Below are 27,949 nucleotides of genomic sequence, written 5' to 3'. Positions count from 1 at the left end.
ATGAAACTTTACCACAACCTTCACCTCCCATTCTGTACCAAAGTTTGTTCACGGCACGAAGAAAATCGAAGTCTGCAGAGTCTACGGGGGTCAAAGTGGGTCCAGGTATGATCCCCCAAAATACCTATTTGCTTTCTTCTCTGAAACTACACACACGCTTTCGATGAAACTTCAGCACAACCTTCATCACCTGTGATGTACCAATGGTTGTTCAAGGCATTATAAAAATTGGGGTCTGGGGTTGGGGGAGGAAGGAGGGGGATTTCCCCCCAAAATAAGTATTTTTTTATTTGTTTGTTTAAAGTCTTATGATTATGTTAGTATGATTCTACATGCTGCCCTGTCTTCGAGCAACCATTCAAATTGGTTTAAAATACCTTTAGTCAGTGTGGTATACTGTTTATTCCACCAGGTGAGCACCAGGGGTATTGCCCCTATGTTTTTCAAAAAGCGTGGGGATAAAAAGATAAACCTCCCCTCTGCCCATGCAATACTTGGATAAAGGTAACACATGGACCACCGTGATAAGGGACAGGCACAGAGGTGCAGGAGCTATGCTGTTTGTTCTCATCTAGAAACCGAAAACCTTGATTTATCATCATGTGATGTAAAGTAGAAATCTGTAGCTGTAAAGGGAGAGCACATACACACACACCTGTTCTTTTTCTTTCAGAAGGTTCTCGAGTGCCAGCGCTTTCTCACGAGCAGACTGAGCATCAAACTCGCGCTCACGGAACAGCATCGAAAGCTTCATATTGGCTTCCTGCAACGTTCCAAATTCCATTTCCTTCTCATGGGCCTGCTGGCCTAACCGCACGTTCTCTTCCTTTAGTTGTGTCACATCCTGCTCGAAGCACTCCGCACGGTCTTTCAACTTGACAATGGCCTGTCGCAGAAGTTCCCCTTCAGCTACGTGCTCTCGCAGCCTCTCCGTGTGCTCCGCTATCTGGTCACTCTTGCTTTTTAGAAGCAAATCTTTTTCACGCAACGCCTTAACTTGGTTGTCCTGCCTTACCTGCAAGGCCTCGGTGTCACTGGTCACAGCTGCCTTTGCGGCGTGCAGTGTTCTCTTTTCCATCATAGCTGCCTCCAAAGCTATCTCTGCATCATTCAATGCATTCTTCAGCTTTTGGATCTCCTCTACCTGCACAGAATCACTGCTCTCACTCAATCCTGCTATTGACTTCAAACATTCTTTTTCTTTCACAATCCGTTCATTTTTGTTTCCCTCTTTACATTCGTTCGATTTCATCCCATCTTCTGCATCCTCTACCAGCCTGTCCTGGTCGTAGAACCTTCCTTCGGAAGGCCTTTTAAGGCTATGCTCCACCGTCTCAATGAGATGCTGTCCTGTCGTCCGAAGTGCGGCCAAGCCACGCTGTGTGATCGTCAGCTCATCCCGAAGACGACGCAAGTGCTCTTCGTGCTCCTCGTGACCTTGCACAAGACCGCCATAACTATGTTGGAGGTTAGTACTTAGCACCGCATCACCCGCCGCACGTTTTGCCAACTCTTCCACTTCGTCCTGAAGCTGTGCCGCTTCACTCTGCAGGTTGTGTACAGAAGTCAGGGCCTGTTGCTTCCATTCTTCCACCTTCTTCACTTGTTGCCTTAACCCCTCACACTCCTGAAGCAAAGAAATATAATGAAGCGAGGTCACATTGCTATTTTCCACCTCTGATACAACAGGTGTGCCATCACTTGCACTTCCTGAAAGATCGCTACCAATGCCTCGACCATCAGCATCCTCTCCTCCCTGCAACACAGTCAGTAGAGTCCGACATTTTTGCGTCAGGGCATCATTCTCAATGTCCTTCTCTCGCACAAGACGCGCCAAATTTTGTATCGCTTCCCTCGTCATGTCTTCTCCCTGTCCTCCCTCAGTCAGACGTCTATTGTCTTCCAGCGCTCTTCGGAGAGCAGTGTCCTTCGCGGCAATTACATCCATGAGCTGGTGTTGCTCCGAACGCAGCGAAGCTATTTCCTGAGCCTTGTCATTGAGCACGAGTAACACCTGGTCTCGATCTGCACTCAGAGAATTCACCTGTTGCTGGAAATGCATTTCAGCTGTGCCCTCAGTTGAAGCAATCACCTGGGATTGCAACATCCATATCTCTTCATCTTTCTGTTGCACGCTCTGTGTCAGGTTCCTGACTTCCTCATGTACCGCCATCAGATCATTTAGCTCGTGTCTCAGTGACAAGTTCTTTGCATTTAGAAGTTTTATTTCCTGGTCCTTTTCCTGGATGCCCCGCATTAGTGTTTCTACTTCGACTTTGGACAAATCATGCTTCTCACTTTTGTCCATTTGCTCCACCCCTTGCTTGCTCACTTCATCTAAAGACAGGAAAGAACCTGACATGCCAAGGACATTGGGCCTTTGTGACCCCATGAGAGTTTCTTTTAGCACGTAAAGTTCAAGATTTTTCTCGGCGATGAGCTGCTCATAAGTAGCTACCAACCTGTTTTGCTCAGTCTTGCACTGCTCGAGCATAGACGTCTGGCGCTGTAACTTTTGTTCACACTCTGACGAAGTCTGTTTCTGCTCCTCAATAATTTGGTTCTGTTGCTTCAGGTCAGTCTGCAATTTACACGTCTTTCCATTCAGCTGTGTGATCTCGGCCTCGAGCTCTGTGATGACGTCAAGGGTCTTCGACTCCACCGCAGGTGTTCGCCGGTTCTGTTGGCCCTTCAGACGATCAATCTCCTCCTTCAGGTGGCTTTTCTCCTCCTTCATTAAACTCAGTTGTTTTTCCTTTTCTTCAGTGGTTTGTCGAAGCTGTTGTACCTCATCAAGCAGCAGGTTACCTTGCTCTTTTATATTATCAAGGCTTGTACATCTTTTATTTAACTTCAGCAAAGCCTCCTCCTTCTCCTTAACGAGTTCTTGCAATTGTTGCTGCCCTTCAACAGAGGACATCAACATTTCCCTAATTTCACAGAGCTCAATTTCTAACTGCTCAATATTTCCTGTTAACTCAACCAAGGTAATATCTTTATCTTCATTGTTTTTGAGAAGACGTCCCTGCTCGTGCCTAAGGAAGCTATTTTCTTTTTCATGCTTATGCACCATCTCATTGATAGTCTCTTCATACTTCTGGGCCTGAGTGAGCAATTTGTCCTGTGTTTCCTTCAACTCTACCCCCACCTGCGACTTTCCTGGATTTTCTGCCTCCAGGTTTATCTCTTCCTCTGTCCACACTCCCTGTATGCCACTGACCTTACCTTCCACCAATTGGTCAATGACTGTCCCTTGTTCAAACTCCATCTTTCTCAAAGACTCTTGCAGTTCTTCGTTAAATTCTTTTACTTTAACAAGTTCAGCTTCCAGTCGAACAACCTCCAACCGAGTCTGATTGTTCACACGTTCTGGCATGCAAACACCACTCTGCTCTTCCTGCTTCTTCAGATATTCTTGGCCCAAAGCGGAAGCGCTTTCCTCATCCTCTTTCAGTCGACTTTGCATCTTCTGTTCCATTTGTAACTTGTTTAACATGGATGCATTGGCTGCAGCCGCATCTTGAGCAATTGTCAGCTCCTGCGTAGATTCTGCCACTGCCCGAGCCAGATTGTTCCGTTGTTCCGTTAATTTATCCAAATGGGATTTCAAATCGATTGCTTCTGCCCTCAGATGTTCAGTGTCAGTATCACGCTGGGCTATTTGTTCTTCAGCCTCCATAAGCTGTCTCCCCATGTTCTCCTTCATGGTGATCATGTGCTGCACACAGGCCACAGGCAAAAGGTCTTTGAACACAAAAAACATGCAAAATGTTGACAATACGTTTCAACATCAACATACAACATGTAATATTTGGCTATAGCTTCACGAGAATCAGATATAGTTAATGAAGAGCAGAAGATGAACTCAAACCTGCATGGCTTCATTGTTTTGCCGATCCAGCTCTTCCAGCTGCACAGAAAGAAAATCCCTCTGCTCCGCTGCTTCCACAAGCTGAAGATCACGCTCTTTTAGAGCCATCTGCAGCTTACCAATCTGGGTATCCAAGCTTCTGTAGGCCTCACTTTCCTTGAGCTCGAGCTACAGGGTCATACAAAAGCAAATTATACTTTTCAAAATTTAACAAACTTAACAAAGTGATACCTCCGATGGCCAAGCTCAGATATTTCCTATGGTTTGGAACAATGCAATGTCAAATCGTGGTGCAGAGAAAAACAAGTTCATTGAAAACAAAGAAATACTAGAACTGTACTTGGTAGAGTGCATACCTCCGCCAGGTTGAACAATTTACGTTTTTTATTCCAATGATAGGCCGGATCTGGATCTGGAACGGAACCAAAATTTAATCGCTTGTTCTTGTCGCCGAACCAACTCATCCACTTAGTTTTGTCATAACTGGTCCACAAATTTTTGACACCGTGCTATATCGTTTTTGAACCTATCTCTCAATGGTGAAGAACCACTTACAAATTATAGTATCTGGATCTTCATCAAAATCTAATCATTTCATCCTTGTCACACACCCAATAGGGTGCATCAAACAAACACCCCGTTTTGAAAAATATTCTCATATTCATCTACTCATACATTGTTTTGTTACACTACAGCCCTATATAGAATTTCTGTGAAATATTTAGGATTTTCGATTTTGAAATACCAACTTCTGTCCTGGAAGCCCTTGGTGTCCTTGTGTTTTATACTTTTCCCACCCCCCCCCCCCCCCCCACCCCCCTTCCCACGCCTCCTCCCCCCAGGCCCTCTCCCTCCCACACATCTCCCTGCTCTCAAATGTTATGTTTGTGTGCTTCCCCTTCTCTCCCCATCTTGTCTTCCGCTCCCTCTTTTATATATTTTGTTTGTCTGGTTGATTTGTTTGTGAAATAAATGTTAGCTCTTTCACGAGCCTCGATTCAGTATACAAAAAAAAAAAAAAAAAAAAAAAAAAAGTATTTATGGTGTGGCTTCAAAACATGACATAGTATTTCCAATATTTACATATATATTACACAGAGCCAAAAAATGTATACAACAACAACAACATGCATTTTAAGGCCATTTTCCCTGCTAAGCATTTTCCCTGCTTAGCCTTGCGGTCCTCATGACAATCTTCTCCATTTTGCCCTATTTTCTGCATCTCTCCTTGTTAACCCCCTTGCCTGCATTTCTTCTTCCACCATCTTTAGCCAAGTCTTTCTCGGTCTTCCCCGTCCTCTACTTCCTTCTACATTCATTTCCATCACTCTTCTCAACCAGTCACTTTCATCCTTCCTCAACACATGACCAAACCATCTCTCAACCTGTTCCTCTTCACAGCATCAATCACAGGCTCTATTCCCATCATCTTTTGCAATTCATCATTTGTCTTCCTCTCTCTCATACTCCACACATCCACCGAACCATTCGCATTTCCACCATTTCCAGCCTTTTTACATTTACAGTTTACATTTTGAATCCCACTGGTAGGCCGGATCTGCAGCCAGACCCCACCCAAAATCTAATCGGCTTGGTCTTGTCACCTCCCAAAATCATTTACCATGTTTTGTTATCCACAACGTTTTGAAATATCGTGCAAAATACAGTCGTGGCTAAAAAATATTGGCACCCTTGCACTTTTTTCCAATAATGCACCATTTCTTCCAGAAAATTGCTGAAATAAAAAATATATTTTGGTATCCACACGTGTATTTCTTTGGTTTGCAGTGGAACAAAACAAAAAAAACCTGAAAAAATTACAAAATCTTAGCTTATTCCACACAGAAATCCTAAAATGGTCCAGACAATATTATTGGCACCTTTCAGAAGTTGTAACAAATAATTAGATTTCAATCAGGTGATTCTCCTTTACTTTGGAATTGAACTTACCTGTGGTGAGTTGCAGGTGCCTGTAATATAAAAATCACTCATTCAACCAGTTTGAATAGAGAAAAGGAGTCATTCTGCTGTTTTGTGTCACTGCAATGAGCATGGAGAAAAGAAAGAAAACCAGAGAATTGTCTGAGGAGGTCAGACACAAGATTGTAGCCAAGCATGGACAATCTCAAGGCTACAGGTCCATCTCCAGAGACCTTGATGTTCCTGTGTTGACCGTACGCAATGTTATCAGGAAGTTTAAGGCCCATGGCACTGTAGCCAACCTCCCTGGACGTGGCCGCAAGAGAAAACTTGATCGAAGATTGCAGTGAAAGATTGTTCGAATGGTGGAGAAAGCACCTCGATCAACTGCCAAACAGATTCAATCTGACCATCAGACACGAGGTACGACAGTTTCAACTCGCACCATCCGTCGCCAACTCAATGAAAGGGGGTTATAGGGTAGGAGACACAGGAGGACCCCACTTCTGAGAAAGCCAGACTGGAGTTTTCCAAAACACACCTGAACAAGCCAAAATCCTTCTAGAAGAATGTCCTGTGGACAGATGAGACCAGATTAGAGCTTTTTGGTAAAGCACATAATCTCTATGTTTACAGAAAACGAAATGAAGCCTTCAAAGAAAAGAACACCTTCTCCACAGTCAAACATGGAGGAGGTTCAGTGATGTTTTGGGGTTGCTGTGCTGCCTCTGGCACTGGGTGCCTTGAATGTGTGCATGGCATCATGAAATCAGGAGATTACCAAGGCATTTTGGAGCGCAATGTTGCGCCAGTTGGGAGAAGGCACCCTTCAAATCTGGGAGAACTGGAGCAGTTTGCACAAAAAGAATGGGCCAAACTGCCAGTAGGGAGGTGTCGGAAGCTCATTCATGGCTATAGGAAGTGCTTGACTAGTTATTTTGTCCAAAGGCAGTGCTACCAAATATTAAGTCTAGGGTGTGAATAATTTTGTCAATGCCATTTATTTTTATTTTCTGATTTAAAAGGATATATTAAGTTCTGAATCAAAAACAAAGGTTCTGTAATGTTAACAGTGAAATAAAGAATTATGGAGACCAAATACTTTTGTCAATTTAAACTTATTTTTTAGAGAAAATGTGAGTTATTTGAAAAAAGTGCAAGGGTGCCAATATTTTTGGCCACGACTGTATATATCGTTTTGGTTGCATAATTAATGGTGAAAAAAATCACTTGGAATATTAAAAAATTATCACATCTGGATCTTCACCAAAATCGAATCAATTGGTCCTTCTCAACACACCCAACCTGTCCACCAAGATTTGTCACCCATGGAGGACATACAAGAGCACATATGGAGGACGATGTTACATAACAGCAAGCCACCTCAAGAAAAGGAACTGAGGAAAGATATGAGTTGGATGGACAAAGAGGCAATTGTTTATCTGCGCCAAAGGGACACACGTGTGGTTATTGGAAGTTTTAGAACAGAAGGGATTGTGGGGGTGGAAATGGCTGGGTGTCTGAAACTGGAGCTCTCGACCACCAACAGCTATGCCTCGAATGATTTTGGCAGCTGAATAGCGTACCATGCCAGGTTCACAAATACAATGGAAAAAAATATATAAAATGAGGGAGATAACGATAATATTTTTAAAATATTTTTTACAAGGAACTTCTACACAGGAGAAGGCAATTAGGCCCATAAAAGCCTGCATTAGTGTTGCCAACATGTGGTTGTTTGTCCATGCTCCATCCTTTCATGCTGAGCAGGAAGCAAGGAAACAGCACGTTTTTAAAAAGTCTTTGGTATGACTCGGCCGGGGTTTGAACCACTGACCTCCCAGACTCAGAGCAGACGCTCTAACTATTACGCCACCAAGTCCGGTAAATAGAGATAAAGAGAAAGGAAACAGCAACCTGCATGTGTGGGCGTTGAACGAGGTAGGGTCAATGGGGGTAGAAAATACATTTGCTGTATTCCAGGCCGAAAAGGAAGGGAGTGGGGGATAACAAGGCCAAAATTGAAGGACAGACTGAAGAATGCGAAGGAGAAAAATGGTGGCCCAATCCTTTTGTGAGGGAGCACAACTACCAGTTGGCCTGTGCAAAAAGTAAGATTTTTTTGGTGTTGAGCTCGCTCTATAACAATAGCCAGAGGGGTATCCGCTTTGACAAGAACATGGTCAGATGAGCCAAGAGGGACAGACAAGGAACAGGAAAGGTTGAATGTTAATTTAGTCATTCCCAGGTCCAGGAGTCAGAATGTATCAGATGGAGCAATATGGATTGGAAGGTTTACAGATTGGATCACATCCACATAGTCACAGAAGGCCTTTACTGCCTTGTCATGGACGTTGTAAGTTGACACCCAGCCACCTGGCATGGCAGCACTTGAGATGGTTGCAGGTGAAGAATAGAGTTGGAATGGATGGTTACAAGTTGATCCATTTTTGTGGAAACAGGTGTATACATGGTCGTCATCATTAGAGGAACGATTCAACACACAGACAAGCATTACGTGGTTGTAGGAAAGACTAAATAGGCAGATATAGGCCAGTCCAGTGGGCTAGGAGGGGCTAGCATGGACAATGGACAGTGAGGAATGAATTCTACACATATACAACACTTACACCTGTGTGGGGCCGATCGAAATAGGATATGGAATAGCCAGGGAAAGACAAGGATATAGTGGAGACATCTTGTGAGAGGAAGGTGTCTGTTAAGCACACATTGTCTGGAGCTGAATCAGTAACTTGAGTTGAGAGATCAGTGGCATTACAATGGAAGGAGAAGAGGGGTGTATAAACCTGAGGGTATGGTGGGATGCAGGCAGGGGATGGGATAGATATGAGAGTGGAGGAATACAAACAAGGAGGCAATGGAGGGAGAGGACAAAGTGGTTCACAGTGGGGGCAGGCAAAATAGTTCACAGGGGGCGGGCAGATAAAGTGGTTCACAGGGGGGGGGGGGCAGACAAAGTGGCTCACATTGGGGGCCAGGGGGTGGGGAGTAGACAGAGTGATTCACAGCCCTGCAGCTGCACTCACAACAAAACTGTTTACTGCTCTGGATCACAAGTTCTGACAGAACAGAGGCAGACATTACATCCAGGGTGGAGGGAAAGGAGATCAACAGCACAAATAAATGTGGAGTAGTGCTGCATGAACGGGACTGGACATGAGCCATGGGATTGTGAGTGATTCAGGAACAAAAGGGTGGGGAAAGGAAGAAGAAGCTATTTGGGAGAGAAACATTCTGGAAGGACAGAAAAGGGAAATGAAAACCAAGGAAGATGAAGAATGAAGCAAAGGAGGAGTCAGAGGGAAGAATGCGAAGTGCATGGGCTGATGGGGATTTTAGAGAAGAGGTGGGGGAAGGGAGATGTTTGAAAATTGTTGCTACTTTTTTGAGTTGCCAAAGGAAGCAGGACAATAAATGATGTGTGTGAGGAGAGAAACGAAAGGAGAGAAAGATCGAATAACATGTACGGCTTAATACTCACAAGCACGCAGCTGAGCGGAGACCAAGATGAGCAAACTCAAGAATGATAAAACATGTCTAAGTAAGAAACGTACAAGACAAGTACACAGACTTACGATACGACCAAGCATGCCGACCTGCCATTTCGCTAATGGGTTCAATCAAAAAGACAGCATGTTGCACTTCACAAACATATCTGTGAATCTCAATGAAGATGTAAAATGAAGTGAAACATGCAAAGAAGGCTCTTCAATAATGCGTATTTGTTGATGCTGTTGTTGTGGTTGTTGTTGTTGATGGTGGTGGTGGGATGGTGTGCTCCTTCCAGGTACTTTTAACTCTTTTTTTATATTGCTTTGAAAAGTATTACTATATATTATTTTGTGTGCTCCTTCCGTGTCCATCACACTTTATTATATAGGGTTCCAGCTGTCATACCATTGGAAACGCTACATTAAAGCCACAGGTCCAGATTCCTCTTTTTCTTCTTCCATTCCAGAAATATGGGCTTCTAAAAAAGGCATTCCTATGATCCACCCCCCCCCCTCCCCTCCACACCTCTCCCTCACCCATCCCCCTCCCCCTCCACACCTCTCCCTCACCCACCCCCCCGCACCTCTCCCTCAACCACCCCCTCCCAACCCCGCACCTCCCCAAAGGGGTTTTCCGCCTCGGGCGAAATCCATGTTAAGGGTTAACCAAGTAGCTGGCTCGAGCTTGCCACGCCGTTCCTTATCGACGGTTTCAAATGGAATGCTTGCTCGAATGCTTAAGCCACTTGGTGAGCGCTCCACAATGTACTTGGTAACTGATCACACCCCCAACGTTATTGAGGCCCGAGCCTAGATCTACTGTAATCTATATACACCATGAAGGATAAACACATGATCATACGCATAATGTATAAATCAATATTGTAAAAACAATTTTATCATAAAGGATAACCACCTTTAGAGGCCATTTTTCCCCGCAAAGCGGGGGTTGGCCTTTTTCGGGAACCGTGGTTGTTGTTGTTTTTCGGTCCCCTTTTTGAAGCAATGTTTTACGGCCGGATGCCCTTCCTGACGCCAACCCTTTTTGCCGCCTTTAACGACAAACAGGGAATTACCAGTGAACTGGTACTCAATTAGCCGACCTCGGAAGGATGACAGGTTGAGTCAACCCCCCTGGCGTTAATTCAGCAATCGACCGGGATTCGAACCCAGGATCCTAGGATCCTAAGCCGGCACCCTAGCCGCTAGCCCAACACCAGGGTTATCATAAAGGATAAAACAGCTTAATGATCTAGAGATCACCCTTCCTGCCACTCCCGTACAGAGTGGGTGTATTAGTTTATAAAATGCACCGTTTTGACATCTACTTGGGTCAACATGTGCTGTGCACTGCAAATTGTTGTTTCATGGCACTCACTATAGTCAATTTGAATAGGGTCTTGGCCCAAATGCCAACTCTCCTGCCTCGTCCAAAGTTGGCACCCCTTCAGTCATCAAGAACAGGTGATGTACCCAGTCAAAAGGACAGATAAATAAATAAAAAAGAGGTTCAAAGCATCGGAGGAAGTGTAAGAGAGGACAGCTGCAAAACCAGATGGACCAGTGAAGTCAAAATGCTGTTTTTTTTCCCTACCTCCTCTCTTAGGCTCGTGATCTTTCGTTCCAAACATCCTCGTTGCACCTCCCATTGTGCCCGTTCAGCATCAAAGAGTTTCTGTAGAAAAGAAGGAAATGTATAAATTTTTAAATCTCAATGCCATGTTGAACCAAACCTACCAACATCTTTCATGCCCATTAAAAACCGTGCATGCCTACCAACCTGTGAAGTTTCTTTATCTTCGTCTTCAAATTCATCTTCTGGAGGAAACAAAGAGCAGATGTAATCACTCTATGAGGGGTTTTTAAATAGAGGTGTAATAAAGCTAACATGGATACATCATGGAGATTGTTAGGTAGTGGTGGGCACAGACTTGAAACCCATGAGGGAAAAGCGCGAGACAAGAGACTCGGGAAGATTGTTCCAAATGCGAGCGAAGAATGGGATGATTGAATGAAGGTGAAATCAAGCTTGGATTTAGGGAGGGTTACAAGGTACGGTGTTCTGGTGTAGATTGTGTCACCATGGTTTGGGAGAGATGCGAGAGGGTACGAGGAGCATGAAGAGAGCCAGTAAAATAATGCAAGGACACCAAACTGTATGCAGTGAACAAGCAGCGGACCCTGAGACTCCGTCTTTTCGCACAACATGTCAATGACACGGAGAGCCTTACACTACATGGCATCGAGGGCAACATGGGAAGAAACAGCACCAGTCCACATGAATGAATGAATGAATGAATGAATGATCGTTTTAAGGCCATTTTCCCCGCAAGAGCGGGGGTTAGCCTTGCGGGCCCCATGACAATCATGGTTCCCTGTTTGAGGCAATGTTTTTTTATGGCCGGATGCCCTTCCTGACGCCAACCCTTGGTCACGCTCTTACGATGCGCAGGGATACGGTGTACCTATTCTAAATCTGGGTACACACCGTGATCATTCATCCCAGCAAGCTGGTACTCAATTTGCCGACCTCGGAAGGATGACAGGCTGAGTCAACCCCCCTGGTGTTAATTCAGCGATCGACCGGCATTCGAACCACATGTGCGAGTCAAATCCCTTGACACAGATGTAGGCCTCATACGCTGTTAAAAGCCGGGAATGTGGAATGACCTGGGCCTGCCGAGGATTCCAAGGTGGTGGTGGCTAGTGTTGAGGCCCAGCTTTTTTTTCCTTTTTTCTTCTTCTTTTTTTAAGGCCATTTTCCCTGCTAGAGCGGGGGTTAGCCTTATGGGCCCCATGACAATCACCATGGTTCCTTTTTTGAGGCAATGATTTTATGGCCAGATGCCCTTCCTGACGCCAACCCTTTAGTCGCCTCTTACGACACACAGGGATACGGTGTACCTATTCTAAACCGGGGCACACACCGGCACACACCAGCTTGAAGATGGGATTTACGCAAGACAGGTTATAGCTCAAGACGGGCCTCAAGAGCTCCAGAGACTGGACCTCTCCAATAGATGACCATATAAAATAAAATGGAGGATTTGCCAGACAGCCTTTGTGGAGAAACAAAGTCGAGTGTGGTTCTTTACTGTATTAAAATGGTATGTTGCAGGTAAATAAAGCAGTTGCTCATTTTTCTGCACAAAGTTGGCTGAAACATCATACATTGGATTTTCAAATTATGACAAGAGGTCATTAATGTTGACCAAAAATCCAGTCCAGGAGGGGGCACTGCATATCATTAGCTGTAAGTTTCGAAAGCAGGGTGGAACCAAATGTATCCAATAATATGGGCCTAAACTATTGTTTCAGGTTGAGACAATTCTTGCATTGACGGAGCAAAGCAGCAGCAGAATGTCGTCTTTTTCTCCAACGAAGGGTGCGGCCCAAAATGTCAGCACCTCATGATCCTTCACGGCAGATAACTCTAATCATTTATATTGTGGCGGACACGAAAGCTCACTGGCGTGAGGGCATCATTCCACGCACCAAGTGGGCGGCGGCCACGCCCCTGGGGTAGGCGTGGCCGCGGGATATACACCAGGCGCGCAGCCCGGAGCGCGCCAGTGCTACAGTGAACTCTTTTAATAAAGACACTTAAACTTACCGCGTTGTCCGCTTCCTTCTTATTGTACAAGTAAGCGCGCATAGCACCGCGCTTCATTTGGTGACCCTCCGACGTTGGATCAGCCGTCGCTGACCGACCGAATACGCCATCGCAATGGCAAACAACGCGGTTACGATCAAACTCCCTGAGTTCTGGGAGACGCAAGCTGAAGTATGGTTCCTGCAGGCGGAAGCCCAGTTCCGACTTCGAGGCATCACGGTGGACGAGACCAGGTACTGCCACGTGGTCGCCTCCCTCGGGCCCGGCACGGCCGGCTGCGTCGTGTCGGTCCTGAGGAACCCACCGGCCGACGGCAGGTACGAGGCGATCAAGCGTCTCCTCCTCGCCACGTTCGGCCTCACGGTGGACGCTCGGGCCGACCGCCTCCTGGACCTCCCCGAGCTCGGTGACACGCGACCGTCGGTCCGCATGGACCATATGCTGTCGTTGTTGGGCGACGAAACCCCAGACGCTCTATTCCGGGCGTTGTTTCGACGCCAGCTGCCGGCACGAGTCCGCCTCGCGTTGGCCGGTTCTGCGACGACGGAACCCCGGGCTCTCGCTGCAGAGGCCGACAGGTTCTTCGCGGCTTTGGACACCCAGGCGAGTTTTGGCGCGGCCGTCGCGGTGATCGGGGCTGATGCTGATGCTGACCCTGATGCTGATGCACCACACCTCGTGGATCTCGAGGCTGATGCGCATTTCGTGTCCGCCGCCACGCCCCGCCCACCGCCGCCGCCGCGGAGGAAACCGTGGCCTCCGCCGCCTTCGCCGCAAACCTGGTGTTTTTTCCACGCCCAGTTCGGCCACAAGGCTCGGCAATGTCGCCCGCCGTGCTCATTCGGCAGGTCGGGAAACGCCCAGGCCGGCCCTCGGTAGTGGCACTGAGCGCCGGCCGTGCAAACAGCCTACTGTTCATCACGGACACCTTATCCGGGCGCCGTTACCTGTGCGACACGGGAGCGCAGGTGAGTGTCGTTCCTGCCGGTACGTCGGACAAGCAGTTCGCGGGCCGGGGCCCCGCGCTGCTTGCCGCCAACGGTACGTCCATTCACACGTACGGAAAACGCTGCCTTTCTCTGCAGTTCGGAGGGCAGGTTTTCCGGTGGTTGTTCGTCACTGCCGACGTGCCTATGGCACTGCTCGGCGCGGACTTCCTCTGTGCCAATGGCCTGTTGGTCGACGTAAAGCACAGAAGGCTTGTGCAGGCTGAGACGTTCAGCTCGCTCGCGTGCGCGCTGCCCGCCTCGTTGAGCAGCTCCCGGAGCGGCTCATCGAGCGGCTCGCCGAGCGGCTTGCTGAGCGGTTCGGTTCCAGCCAGGTTCATCTGTACGCTTCCAGCAGCGAACGAATTCACCCGCCTCCTCGTGGGTTTCCCGGCCCTCACGCGGCCCACCTTCTCGGCGGGGGCCATCAAGCACGGGGTGGAACACCACATCCCCACCGCCGGGCCACCGTTCTATGCCTGGGCACGCCGCCTCGAGCCGACGAAGCTCGCCGTAGCTAAAGTGGAGTTCGCTACGCTGGAGCGGCTCGGCATCGTGCGGCGCTCCGAGAGTGCTTGGGCGTCGCCGCTTCACATCGTGCCAAAGCCCGGCGGGGGATGGCGACCGTGCGGGGACTACCGGCGCCTCAACGACGCCACCACCCACGACCGCTACCCCGTCCCCCACATCCAGGACTTCTCCGCCCGGTTGGCGGGCATGTCCTTCTTTTCGAAGGTGGACCTCATACGCGGCTACCATCAGGTCCCCGTCAGGCCGGAGGACATCCCGAAGACGGCGGTCATCACGCCGTTCGGGCTTTTCGAATTTCTTCGGATGCCCTTCGGTTTGAAGAATGCGGCTCAGGCGTTCCAGCGACTAATGGACAGCGTCTTGCGCGATTTGGATTTCGTCTCCGTCTACCTGGACGACATCCTCGTCGCTAGCGCGTCCCGCGAAGAGCACCTTCACCATCTCCGCACGCTCTTCGAACGTCTGGGCCAGCATGGCCTCATCGTGAACCCCGCCAAGTGCCGGTTCGGCGTCGCCGACATCGACTTTTTGGGGCACCGCGTCACCAGGCATGGGGACGTCCCCCTACCGGCCAAGGTGGAGGCGGTGAAGGGGTTTCCGCGCCCCCGCACGATCAAGGGGCTCCAGGAGTTCCTGGGCATGGTGAACTTTTACCATCGGTTCCTGCCCCGCATCGCCCAGCTCCTGCGCCCCTTGCACGAGGCCCTCCGGGGGAAGCCGGGCAAAGGTGACGTTACCTGGACCGAGCAGATGGATGCGGCGTTCGTCGGCGCGAAGCTCGCCTTGGCCAACGCCACCATGCTCGCGCACCCGGCGCCCGATGCATCGATCGCCCTCACCACCGACGCCTCGGACTACGCGGTGGGCGCGGTGCACGAGCAATGGGTGCGTGGTGCTTGGCAACCGCTGGCGTTCTTCAGCCGGCAGCTTCGCCCGCCCGAACGCCGCTATAGTACCTTCCACCGCGAGTTGCTCGGGCTTCACCTGGCGGTCAGGCACTTCCGCCATCTGCTCGAGGGCCGTGCGTTCACGGCCTTCGTCGACCACAAGCCACTGGTCTTCGCGATGGGCAAGGTCGCCGAGCCGTGGTCGGCCCGGCAGCAGCGTCACCTCTCGGCCGTGTCCGAATATACAACTGACATCCAGCACGTCGCGGGGAAGGACAACCCGGTGGCGGATTGCCTTTCCCGGTCCGTCGCCCACGCAGTCCACCTTGGCATCGACTATGCCCGGATGGCGGTGGACCAGGCCGCCGACCCCGGCGTCCAGGCCTTGCGGACCGCCGTCACGGGCCTCCGCGTCACCGAGGTGCCGTTCGACGGCGCGGTCCTCTTGTGCGACGTCTCCCTCGGGCGGCCTCGCCCCATCGTGCCCGCAGGCTGGCAGCGCCAGGTTTTTGACGCCATCCACGGCCTGTCCCACCCGGGCACGAAGGCCTCCCAGAGGTTGGTCGCCGACAAGTTTGTCTGGCATGGCCTCCGGAAGACCGTCCGCGGCTGGACCAGGACGTGCCTCGCGTGCCAGCGCGCGAAGGTGCACCGGCACACCCAGGCCCCATTGGCCCTGTTCACGGTGCCGGAACGAAGGTTCGACCACGTACACGTGGACCTGGTGGGACCTCTGCCCCCCTCGCGGGGTTTCACCCATGTCCTGACCATGGTGGACCGCACTACCTGGTGGCCGGAGGCCGTGCCTTTGGCGGCGACGGATGTCGCACAGGCGTTCATCGCCACCTGGGTCGCCCGGTTCGGCGCCCCCTCGGACATCTCGTCCGACCGCGGCCCCCAGTTCACCTCGGAGCTCTGGGGGGCGGTCGCGCGGGGGCTCAGGGTCCAGCTGCACCGAACCACGGCCTACCACCCCCAGGCCAACGGCCTGTGCGAGCGGTTCCACCGCTCGTTGAAGGCCGCGCTCCGGGCCACCCTCCGCGACGGCGGCTGGGTCGACAGGCTCCCCTGGGTCCTGCTGGGCCTCCGGACGGCGCCCAAGGACGACCTGCGCGCATCCGCGGCGGAGTTGGTCTTCGGACAACCGCTGCGGGTGCCGGGCGAGTTCCTCCCCGACCCCACGGCGCCATGGTCCGCGGCGCAGGAGCGCTCTGCGCTGCAGGAGACAGCCCGGAGGTTCGCCCCGGTGCCGACGGCGCACCACGGGCACCCGCCTATGCACGTCGCCCCGGAGCTTCGCACCGCGGAGTACGTCTTCGTCCGGCACGACGCCCACCGGACACCACTGCGGCCCCCGTACGACGGGCCTTTCCGCGTGCTGGAGACCGGGGCGAAGCACTTCACCTTGGACATTGGCGGTACTCCCGACCGCGTCTCGGTGGATCGCCTCAAGCCGGCCCACCTCGACGTGGACCACCCACCGCGCCCCCACGTCGGGGCCGCCCCCCTGCGGGCGGACCGCCGGCACGCCGCCCCCCGGTCCTGCACCCATCCCGGGTGCAGCCGGAGGCATCCCAGCTGGCATCCCTGCACCCCGGACGCCACCGGTCGCCAGAGGGCGCTTCGGCCGGGTCATCCGTTTGCCCCGCAAACTGGCCCTCCAGGTGTGTGGGAATTCTGGGGGGGCGCGTGTGGCGGACACGAAAGCTCACTGGCGTGAGCGCATCATTCCACGCACCAAGTGGGCGGCGGCCACGCCCGAGGGGTAGGCGTGGCCGCGGGATATACACCGGGCGCGCAGCCCGGAGCGCGCCAGTGCTACAGTGAACTCTTTTAATAAAGACACTTAAACTTACCACGTTGTCCGCTTCCTTCTTATTGTACAAGTAAGCGCGCGTAGCACCGCGCTTCAATATCTTATATATTTATTCCAGAGTGGAACCCAAACTGCTAATCTGAGGTCACAGAGTTAGCAATGAAACGAGTCCGAAATTGACCTGCAATGATTGATTCCGTGATTTTGCGTTGATAAGGAGTGAGCTGACTGGAGTATACTTGAGCATATTAGTTTGAGCTCAATTCTAATTAATTGGAAATTGTAGGTGGACTGAAGAAAATGACCTGGAAAAGAGCAAAGGAGTAGTAGTAGACAGAGGAGATGAAAAAAAATGTCTTCAGTAGTCAAACTCTGAGACCATCAGCACCAGCAACAGTAACTGAGTCAAGAGCAACTAGGAGGTAGAACAGCTTGGCCCTGCTGAGAAACTCCACCTGTGGCAGGGAGGGGTCACGTGCTGTAGGGAGATTACAGTGAAAGTGGTTGGATCAGAGCTGAGTCCATCATGACTCCGTCTTTCACGAAGAGTAAAGGAACATATAAAGTGCATGTACCAGAGATGGACTTGACAAACTATGACAAAGTTTTGTGGATGGAGATATACCTGTGAGTTCAGTTCTCAGGTGAGCCTGAAGACGGAATGACTGCAAGCTTTATGAAGAAACCTCAGGTTCAGTCGGTGGAGTTGGGTTTAACAGAATGAAAGAAAGCCAGTTTCTAGCAATTGCCACACTGAATGAATCATTTTACCAAGGGTGGGATATTGGGTAGGATAACGGGAAGAGTGAAAGCATAAAATGGAGGAGAGAAAGTAGTACGTTAAGCAATCACAAAGACCGTCTGGATGTCCAGGCGTGAAGAGGGAGTGAAACAATCAGTGGAAGAAATGGCACCAATCTGTGCAATTAAACTGCCAGACACCGCAGCACCTTGGTGGTACTATGCAGACTGCCGGAGAGGACACCTAGAGGAGGTCATCTAAGGAGCCAAGGGAAGTTGATGAAAAGCAGGAACGGTTAGAGAGGAAGTTGGACACGATCCAAACTAGGAATGTGTAGGAGCCATTGAGGGAAATAATGTTTTAGCAGCACTACCATAGACAGTGGGTACGAGCAGCAACACCTAACGAGCTGGAATTGTGGAATTTGAAGTCACGACAGATAAGGGAAATAATTAGATGGTGGGAGGGTCGTTGTGAGTCAAAGGTGGATGAGAAGACCTCGTACACCAACACAGAAGAGGGACAATGATCCAGAGATATTCCATTGGAATCAAGTCTGGCAAAGAAGTGGTTATGGGGAAGGGAGCTCCTGATGTAGACCATACTACTGCTACCAGCACAAGCATTTGGTCTTTCAAAGTGATACAAGGAATGACAAAGGAGGAAGACAGGTGAGTCTGTGATATCCTGTGAAAGGAAGGTTTCTGCTTGACAGATATCCTCAAGTGACAAAGCAGTGAGTTGTTGGGAGAGATCCATGGCACTGGAGTGTCGGTCTTTGAAGTTCATGGACAAGATGGAAAGGGTTGGGTGGTACAAAGTTTGGAAATCAGGAGTGGTCGGGTTAAGGGTATTGGCAGGGGTACGAGCTGAGGAGGCAGCAACTGGAAAGACCATGTTGAGTGGGAAGGGTGATCATCTGCATTGACGAAAAGGCGGTTTCCATTTATGAATACCGATACCAGTAGTGCAGACACGCATCACACCAGGTGAACATCAGATTTAACGCATCATCCGAGGAAGGCTACAATGCATCTGGCATGATCGGGCTTGTATAACGATCGGTAAAGGAAAAGAATAAACAATGGAGAACGTGGCCGGAAAATAAGAAAGAGTCAAAGGACGAGAGAGAGAGAGTGGAACACCAAACACAAAAAAAGAACTGATGAGCAAAATTAATCAAATCGCCCAAAACTAGCTGTTGGAGCATGGAATACAACATCCATTTGCTTTGAACTGGAAACTGGAAAATTAACATCAAGGGGTTTCCTGAACCTTTACAACACCTGTGCTGTTTCTTTCAATCATTGGAGCATAATAATGGAAGACATCCCAACAGAAAAATTACTTGCCATGTGCAGCCTGATCCAGCACAAGCTCGACGTTGGTTTCTTCCATCGTGACATGTTCGGATTTTGAGAGTTTGTCTCCTTCGGTCGGGACGATTGGCACCTGCCGTGGCGGCTCGCTCCCTCGGGTTCCCGGTGACACCGGTTCTTCGGTCAAGCCTTCAAGCTCGTGCATCGCCTCCACAACACGCTCCTCCTCTTCCTCGACACCAGCCGTGCCGTCGGCCTCGACCACTACAAATGAGTCCGCATCACTCTCTGCAAAAACAAAAATAACTGGAGTTGCTAGCACCTATCAAGGCTTACAAGCAGGTAACACCTAGAGTTGACAAAATACAACATGAGACACCTTTAAATTTAGCATTTAAAAAAAAAGGCATAATTACAAATCTATGAAAATAATTTTGTCTTGTCGCATAAGCGTTAGCATCTCGGTTGCTATACATGACATATTGGTAGCCGAAGGAAGATCAGAGGTGCTCACATCATATTGTCTCCATCAAAATCCACACACTTCCTAATGTTTATTGTGTGACCAAACATGCTCGATAAGCCACTTCAGGCAAAATTAAATAGTTAAAACATAATATCTTCTTTAACTACTTAGTATCTTAGCTTCAAGGGCATTGCCACCTACCACCTCCCCCACCCCTATAGAAGGAGTGCTGCCCCTTCCCTTCATAAGGGGTCCTATGGTGGCCCCCTTGAGCCCAGAGTGTCCCTTATTGTTACCTCCGCCACCAAAGATGGATGAAGGTTATGTTTTCACCCCTGTTTGTCCGTTTGTCCGTTTGTTTGTGAACAAGATATCTCAAAAAGTTGTGGACAGATTGAGACGAAATTTGGCAGAGATGTAGCGTATCTGACAAGGACGAAATGATTAGATTTTGGTGAAGATCCGGATTCGGATCCGGCTACTAGAATTTTTTAAGTGATTCTTCACCATTCAGTGATATGGCCAACCAGGTGGAGGTATGCTCTCTACTGAGTGCCGTTCTCTTCATGAGAGAGTGACATAAAGGAGGAGCATGTCAGGGAAGAGACAACTTCCCTATGATTGCTTTGCTCTACCGCTTGGGGGCATGCTCCCTTTAATATGAGGCTGCTTGGCGAGCCTCGGACGCCCTTGCGGGCCATCTATCACACTGGTGATGGCCCACGGTGAGCTACTGTTGAGATGCTAAACAAAGCACAGCTTCTCATCACCATTGCACAACACTAATTATTGTATAACGTCTGCTCCCAGTACTGCTTCACAATCACCTTTGTTGTCAATTAGTTGTAACTGCTTCATCTGCTCACTACACCATTAAGTCTATCACTAATGCTTGATAAAACATCGACACGATGCACCCACATGCAGCGACTGCAACCCTGGTTCAACATTCTGAGATTGTGAAAACACATTTTGTGAACTGTTGCTTGTGCGAATGCTGAAGGTTCGGCCTACGGTAGTCGGGGTAATCGTTTAAGAGTTTATTTTCTATCGCCAACATTGTGGCACAAGTGTGGTTTTATTAGTATTTGGTTGAACGACTTGCTTTCTCCAACCGCTCAGAATCCAGGCCACGACCGGCTCTGAGACTTTGGCGAGTAAGGGTGCCACCTTTTTGGGCATGTTCATCTAATTATGCCCACTGGGTGGTCACGACCACCATCACTTGGCAATACATAACAGTAACTGAAAAGGTGACAGTGAACCCATGTGCCACTTGATGCAAGGGTGCTGACAGACAGGAGATGTCTGCCAAGAATCCACCCTGTTTTGGTATCCATTACACACTGAATGAAAATTCCGAATAAGATAAAGTTAAAATTGAACTTCCGGCCTGGGTTGCAGTCTGTGAAAGACAGAACCACTCACTGTTAAAAGTGTTGCCAGCTGCGAAACTGACACTCACATTATCAATCTTAACAGGCTTTAGAAGCTTTTTTTGACAATGCCAAGATGTGGGTATCAGTGCAGCATTTAGCAGTGACTGGTTCTGTCTTTCACAGACTGCAGACTGCACTTCAAGCAGGAAGTTGCGTTTCCACATACCACATACGGAGGTCCGTGGTTCGAGCCCTGTATTGAGTCAGAATGTTTTCACACTTAGCCCCTCGCAGGAATTTGATTCCTGTTTATAATATATATATATATATATATATATATATATATATATATATATATATATATATATATATATATATATATCTATATATATATCTATATATATCTATATATATATATATCTATATATATATATCTATATATATTGTCTATATCTATATATATATATATATCTATATATATATATCTATATATATATATATATCTATCTATATATATATATATATCTATCTATATATATATATATCTATCTATATATATATATATATCTATCTATATATATATATATCTATCTATCTCTATCTATATATCTATCTATATATATATCTATCTATCTATCTATCTATCTATCTATCTACCTATATATATATATATATATATATATATATATATATATATATATATATATATATATATATATATATATATATATCCAGTCACGTGAAAAAGTAAGTACACCCCATGTAAAGTTTTGACTTTTTCAACATATTTCAACATACAGCTGTTTGATCTTCATTTCAACAATATTGATAGATAAAGGTGATATAATACAACAAATATCATGAAACATTTACATTTTGTAGTCCATTGTATAATTTAAATAAACATAAATGCAAATTTCGCTTGTGGAAAAAGTAAGTACACCCCTACATTTATCACTACTTCAAATACCTAAAATTAGAATCGGGTGCACCAGCTCAGGTGCAAATGATTAGAACATCGTTAGAGAGGATCTTGGAGGAACCTCTCTTATTTAAACCTCAGACATTTAGTTTGGTTTGCTCTTTGTTGTTGAAGTGTGCGGCGTCACCATGCCTAGATCAAAAGAGCTCTCTGAGGCCTTCAGAAAGAAGGTTATAGATGCCTACGAGTCTGGGAAGGGATTTTAAAACGTCTCCAAACAATTTGAAATCAATCATTCGACTGTCCGGAAAATCATCTACAAGTGGAGAAGATTCCAAACAACTGCCAACTTGTTCAGGCCAGGCCGCCCCAGCAGGTTCAGCCCAAGATCGCAAGATGCTGAAAGAAGTCTTGAAGAACCCCAGAATGTCATCACGGGACCTACAGGTAGCTCTTGCCACTGTTGATGTCAAAGTGCACGAGTCTACCATTAGAAAGAGGCTGCATAAATTTGATCTACATGGGAGGTGTGCCAGGAGGAAACCTTTGCTGTCCAGAAAGAACATCAGGGCAAGACTAAAGTTTGCCAATGAACACCTCGGCAAAGACCAGCACTTCTGGAACAATGTGCTCTGGACAGATGAGTCAAAGGTAGAGCTATTTGGCCACAGTACCAGAAGACATGTTTGCCGAAAACCAAAGACAGCATTTGACCACAAGAACCTGATACCAACTGTAAAGCATGGTGGTGGAAATATTATGGTTTGGGGCAGCTTTGCTGCATCAGGGCCTGGGCAGCTCACCATCATAGAATCCACTATGAATTCTTCATTGTACCAGAGGGTGCTTGAGAATAATGTGAGGCCATCTGTCGGAAAGTTGAAGTTCAACCGAAGGTGGACCTTGCAACATGACAATGACCCTAAACATACCAGTAAATCCACCAAGGAATGGCTGAAAAGAAAGAAATGGAGGGTTCTGGAATGGCCAAGTCAAAGCCCGGATCTAAATCCCATCGAGATGTTGTGGGGCGATTTGAAACGAGCTGTGCATGCAAGAAACCCCTCAAACATCGCACAGCTGAAATAATTCTGCATGGAGGAGTGGGCAAAAATTTCTCCCAGTCGATGTCAGAGACTGGTAGACAGTTATAAGAAACGCCTACTTGAGGTTGTTTCTGCGAAAGGGGACAATACCACCTATTAGAGCCAAGGGTGTACATACTTTTTCCACATGTGAAATTTGCATTTATGTTTATTTAAATTATACAATGGACTACAAAATGTAAATGTTTCATGATATTTGTTATATTATATCACCTTTATCTTTCAATATTGTTGAAATGAAGATCAAATAGCTGTATGTTGAAATATGTTGAAAAAGTCAAAACTTTACATGGGGTGTACTTACTTTTTCACGTGACTGCATATATTGTTACGTGCTCCTCCCCAACCCCCGGTCACGGTGTACCTCCGAGCCCCGAGAAGCATCACGGCAGAAAAATGTGTTATTCTGTATGTCAAAGTTCAATGGTGAAGCCACACCAATTGTTACCAACAAACAAATATTGTATTAAGATCACACAAGAATAACAGCACAACAACAATAGTACTCAATTGTACAACCAATATATATTTCCTATGATGGTACCATCAGGTTCGTACAATATAACTCACTGTGCTCCAAGTGAGCGAAAAGAAGAACATTCCCCAATGTCTCTATTCCGGCATCAAGCCCAAGTCGATCCGCTCCAGCGATCATCAGAACGATGTCCAATCGAGACCAGAATCCCGTTCGGATGACAGTCACAGACAGCGGCCAAAGCTGCGCAAAGGTGCCCTCAAGGCGACGGGGAAATCCATAGGCGCCCTCCAGGCGACTGGGAAATCACACCCTCGGGTATGGACGTTTCCCGGCTCCAAACCGGCGAACCGCAGATTTACCTTCAAAATCCACGTGACACACACACACACCAGATAAACGTCTGGATGCGGTGAAAATGGTTGAAGCGAAGCGAAAAACCTTGCGTGATGCACAAAGCGCGCGAGTCAAAATGGCCGATGGCCCGTTCTCGAGGCGTAACGGCACGACTATGATTCTCCTCGGAATCAACCGCCAAAACCTGACACGCAGGTTGATCTGTCACAGCGATAACAACTCTGTCGCAGGAATCCCTTTCCTGGGAAACCCAAAGTTCACTCGTGACCTCCGTTCATCAACGTTTGCTCCAGACCTCGAAGCAGCTAGGCTTCTTCCCCAACTCACTCGCTCCGCCTTCTCTCCTCCTCTTCCTCTTCCTCTTCGTCGTCATCCGGTTCCGGTTTCATTTAAAACATTGACTTTTTTAACTTTTGAAAATAGTAAGCTCTATCTCCCTTAAACGACAACAATAATAGTACATGGAATCAAAAATGTTTACAGTGGATGAAAACCACAACAACGGAAGGGAGCAGAGGGGGAGGGGGGAGGGGGAAGGGAGAAAGGGGGGATGGAGAAAGGGGGGAGGGGAAGGGGGTGAGGGGAGGGGGGGAGGGGGAGGGGTGAGGGGAGGGGGAGGGGGGAGGGGAGAGGGGGGAGGGAAGGGGGAGGGGAGAAGGGGAGGGGTTAGGGGGAGGGGTTAGGGGGAGGGGAGAAGGGGAGGAGTTAGGGGGAGGGGAGGGGGAGGAGGGAGGGGGTAGGGGGGAAAGGGAGGGCCATGGTGGGAAGGGAGGGGGTGGGGAGGGGGGAGGAGGGAGTGGAGGTGGAGGGGGGAGGGAGAAAGGGGGGAGGGGGGAGGGGGAGGGGGAGGAGGAGAGTAGAGAAGAGGGGGGAGGGGGAGGGAGGAGGGGGGAGGGGGAGGGAGGAGGGGGGAGGGGGAGGAGCATGGGGGGAGGGGAGGGGGGAGAGGGGAGGGGGAGGGGTTAGGGGGAGGGGAGAAGGGGAGGGGTTAGGGGGAGGGGAGGGGGAGGAGGGAGGGGGTAGGGGGGAAAGGGAGGGCCATGGTGGGAAGGGAGGGGGTGGGGAGGGGGGAGGGGGGAGTGGAGGGGGAGGGGGAGGGAGAAAGGGGGGAGGGGGGAGGGGGATGGGAGGGGGGAGGGGGGGAGGGGGAGGGGGAGGGGGAGCAGAGGGGGAGGGTGAGGGGGGAGGGGGAGGGTGAGGGGGGAGGGGGAGAGTAGAGAAGAGGGGGGAGGGGGAGAGAGGAGGGGGGAGGGGGAGGAGCAAGGGGGAGGGGAGGGGGGAGAGGGGCGGGGGAGGGGAGAAGAGGAGGGGTTAGGGGGGAGGGGAGAAGAGGAGGGGTTAGGGGGAGGGGAGGGGGAGGAGGGAGGGGGTAGGGGGGGAAAGGGAGGGCCATGGGGGGAAGGGAGGGGGAGGGGAGGGGGAGGGGGAGGGGAAGGGGGAGGGGGAGGAAGGGAGGGGGAGGGGGAGGGGGAGGGGGAGGAAGGGAGAGGGAGGAGGAAGGGAAGGGGAAGGGGGAGGGGGAGAGGGAGGGGGAAGGGAGAGGGGGAGGGGGAGGTGGAAGGGAGAAAGGGGGGAGGGGAGGGGGAGGGGGAGGGGGGATGGAGAAAGGGGGGAGGGGAAGGGGGTGAGGGGAGGGGGGAGGGGAGGGGGAGGGGGAGGGGAGGGGGAGGGGAGAAGAGGGGGGAGTGGAGAAGAGGGGGAGGGGGAGGAGGAGAGTAGAGAAGAGGGGGGAGGGGGAGGGAGGAGGGGGGAGGGGAGGAGCAAGGGGGGAGGGGAGGAGCAAGGGGGGAGGGGAGGAGCAAGGGGGGAGGGAAGGGGAGAGAGGGGAGGGGGAGGGGAGAAGGGGAGGGGACGGGGGGGGAGGGGACGGGGAGGAGGGAGGGGGTAGGGGGGAAAGGGAGGGCCATGGGGGGAAGGGAGGGGGAGGGGAGGAGGGGAGGGAGGAGGGGGGGAGTGGAGGGGGAGGGGGGAGGGGAAGGGGGAGGGGGAGGGGGATGGGGAGGGGGGAGGGAGAAAGGGGGAGGGGGAGGGAGAAAGGGGGGAGGGTGAGGGGAAGGGGGAGGGGAGGGGGGAGGGGAGGGGGGAGGGGAGGGGGGAGGGGAGGAGGGAAGGGAGGGGGAGGGGGAGTGGAGGGGGGAGGGGAGGGGGGAGGGGAGGGGGGAGGGGAGGGGGAGGGGGGAGGGGAGGGGAGGGGGGAGGGGAGGGGGAGGGGAGGGGGGAGGGGAGGGGGAGGGGAGGGGGGAGGGGAGGAGGGAAGGGAGGGGGAGGGGGAGGGGAGGGGGGAGGGGGAGGGGGGAGGGAGAAAGGGGGGAGGGGGAGGGGGAAGGGGTAGGGGGAGGGGGGAGGGGATGGGGAGGGGGAGGGGGAAGGGGAGGGGGAGGGGGAAGGGGAGGGGGAGGGGGAAGGGGAGGGGGAGGGGGAAGGGGAGGGGGAGGGGGGAGTCAAGTCGGAAGTCATTGTCGTCAATTGAATGTCGCATTTATTTTTTATTCCCTGGTGTTGGGCTAGCGGCTAGGGTGCCGGCTTAGGATCCTAGGATCCTGGGTTCGAATCCCGGTCAATTGCTGAATTAAGGCCAGGGGGGTTGACTCAGCCTGTCATCCTTCCGAGGTCGGCAAATTGAGTACCAGTTCACTGGTAATTCCCTGCTTGTCGTTAAAGGCGGCAAAAAGGGTTGGCGTCAGGAAGGGCATCCGGCCGTAAAACATTGCTTCAAAAAGGGGACCGAAAAACAACAACAACCACAGTTCCCGAAAAAGGCCAACCCCCGCTTGCGGGGAAAAATGGCCTCTAAAGGTGGTTTTTCTATTTATTTTTTATTCCCTGTCAAATGGCATTGATCCCGCATTCCGAACCCGGAAGTCGGAAGTCACTGTCGGCAAAGTTGAAAAATTAATGTTACGAAAAACGCTGATGACGTCATAATTTTAAAACCCGAAGGTTTTTTAAACATTTAAGGTGTGCTGTCGTTGCTCTGGGACGTACTGATTCCGAATATGAAGTTGAAAAATTTACGTTCCGAAATACGCTGATGATGTCATAATTTTAAAACGCGACATTTTTTTTTTTAGTTGAGATTTTCTTCAAATTCGAATTCCATTAAATTTCAACTGTTGGAAACAATAATTATTTCAATTTCCAACAGTTGAAATAATTATTGTTTCCAACAGTTGAAATTTAATGGAATTCAAATTCGAATAAAATCTCAACTACCGTTTATTCGTTCTTGGCGCGATAAAATGGCGCACATTTTGTCATTATGTGCGACTTTACGTCACTCCTACGGACGTGAAAACATTTGTTTTCCTTAAAAATATATTTAAAATAAATACAATAGTGTAGCGGCTGCCGCTGGGTTTTCACAATCGCCTTGCACCTATCAAGGACGCGGAGCGATCACCATGCCGGGCTCGTCCAGGACGCCCGGGCAGGCCCGCGCTCAACTTGCCAGGCCTCGGTCGGGACGCCCGGGCATGCCCGGGCATGCCCGGGCAGGCTCGCCCTCAACTTGCCAGGCCGCAGCCAGGACGCTGGGCCACGCCCCCTGGCGCCGGGCCTGGGCAAACCCCCTGGGTTAATCGATATATATTGCTGCCCGATAAACGGGTTTTCAGAGTGCCTGAGTGTTTGATTTCATTAAAGCAACTCGGATGAATTCTAGCTTTTTGTCGCGTCCATTCTTCCGATCGACGTGGGAGCCCCAGCTCCTTCATTGGTGACCTATCGACATGGACACGGCAGTCGCCCTTAAACTGCCTACCTTCTGGGAGGCTCACGCGGCGGTTTGGTTCGCGCAGGCGGAGTCCCTGTTCGCCCTGCGAGGCGTCACGGCCGACGACACCCGCTTCCACCATGTGGTAGCTGCGCTCGGGTCGGCTACCGCGGCCCGCGCCCTGAGCCTCCTCGAAAGCCCACCAGCCGCTGACAAATACGGTGCGATTAAGAAGCTGCTCCTCGATGCTTTCGCCCTCCCATCGGCGGAACGCGCACGGCGCCTGCTCGAACTGCCTGAGCTCGGCGACACGCGCCCTTCCGAGCGAATGGATT

General features: G+C 50.1%; 1 protein-coding gene across 4 annotated transcripts in view; it reads right to left on the bottom strand.

Moving 5' to 3' along the window:
* Nucleotides 1-27,949, bottom strand: part of TRIP11 (thyroid hormone receptor interactor 11) — a 95,060-nt gene that overhangs the window by 33,951 nt on the left and 33,160 nt on the right. For 3 of the 4 annotated variants that reach the window (XM_068128137.2, XM_068128140.2, XM_068128139.2), the window contains 5 exons: nucleotides 19,231-19,485; nucleotides 11,084-11,121; nucleotides 10,898-10,978; nucleotides 3,872-4,039; nucleotides 656-3,718 (listed from right to left, as the gene is read on the bottom strand). In XM_068128137.2, the coding sequence (XP_067984238.2) occupies nucleotides 656-3,718; nucleotides 3,872-4,039; nucleotides 10,898-10,978; nucleotides 11,084-11,121; nucleotides 19,231-19,485 (3,605 nt within the window). The remainder of the gene's footprint in view (nucleotides 1-655; nucleotides 3,719-3,871; nucleotides 4,040-10,897; nucleotides 10,979-11,083; nucleotides 11,122-19,230; nucleotides 19,486-27,949) is intronic. The other variant, XM_068128138.2, reaches the window with a different exon arrangement.

This window comes from Myxine glutinosa, chromosome 9, assembly GCF_964187855.1.
Source record: "Myxine glutinosa chromosome 9, kmMyxGlut1.1, whole genome shotgun sequence".
NCBI classification, from domain to species: domain Eukaryota; kingdom Metazoa; phylum Chordata; class Myxini; order Myxiniformes; family Myxinidae; genus Myxine; species Myxine glutinosa.
This window is presented reverse-complemented; position numbering and strand designations above follow the sequence as displayed.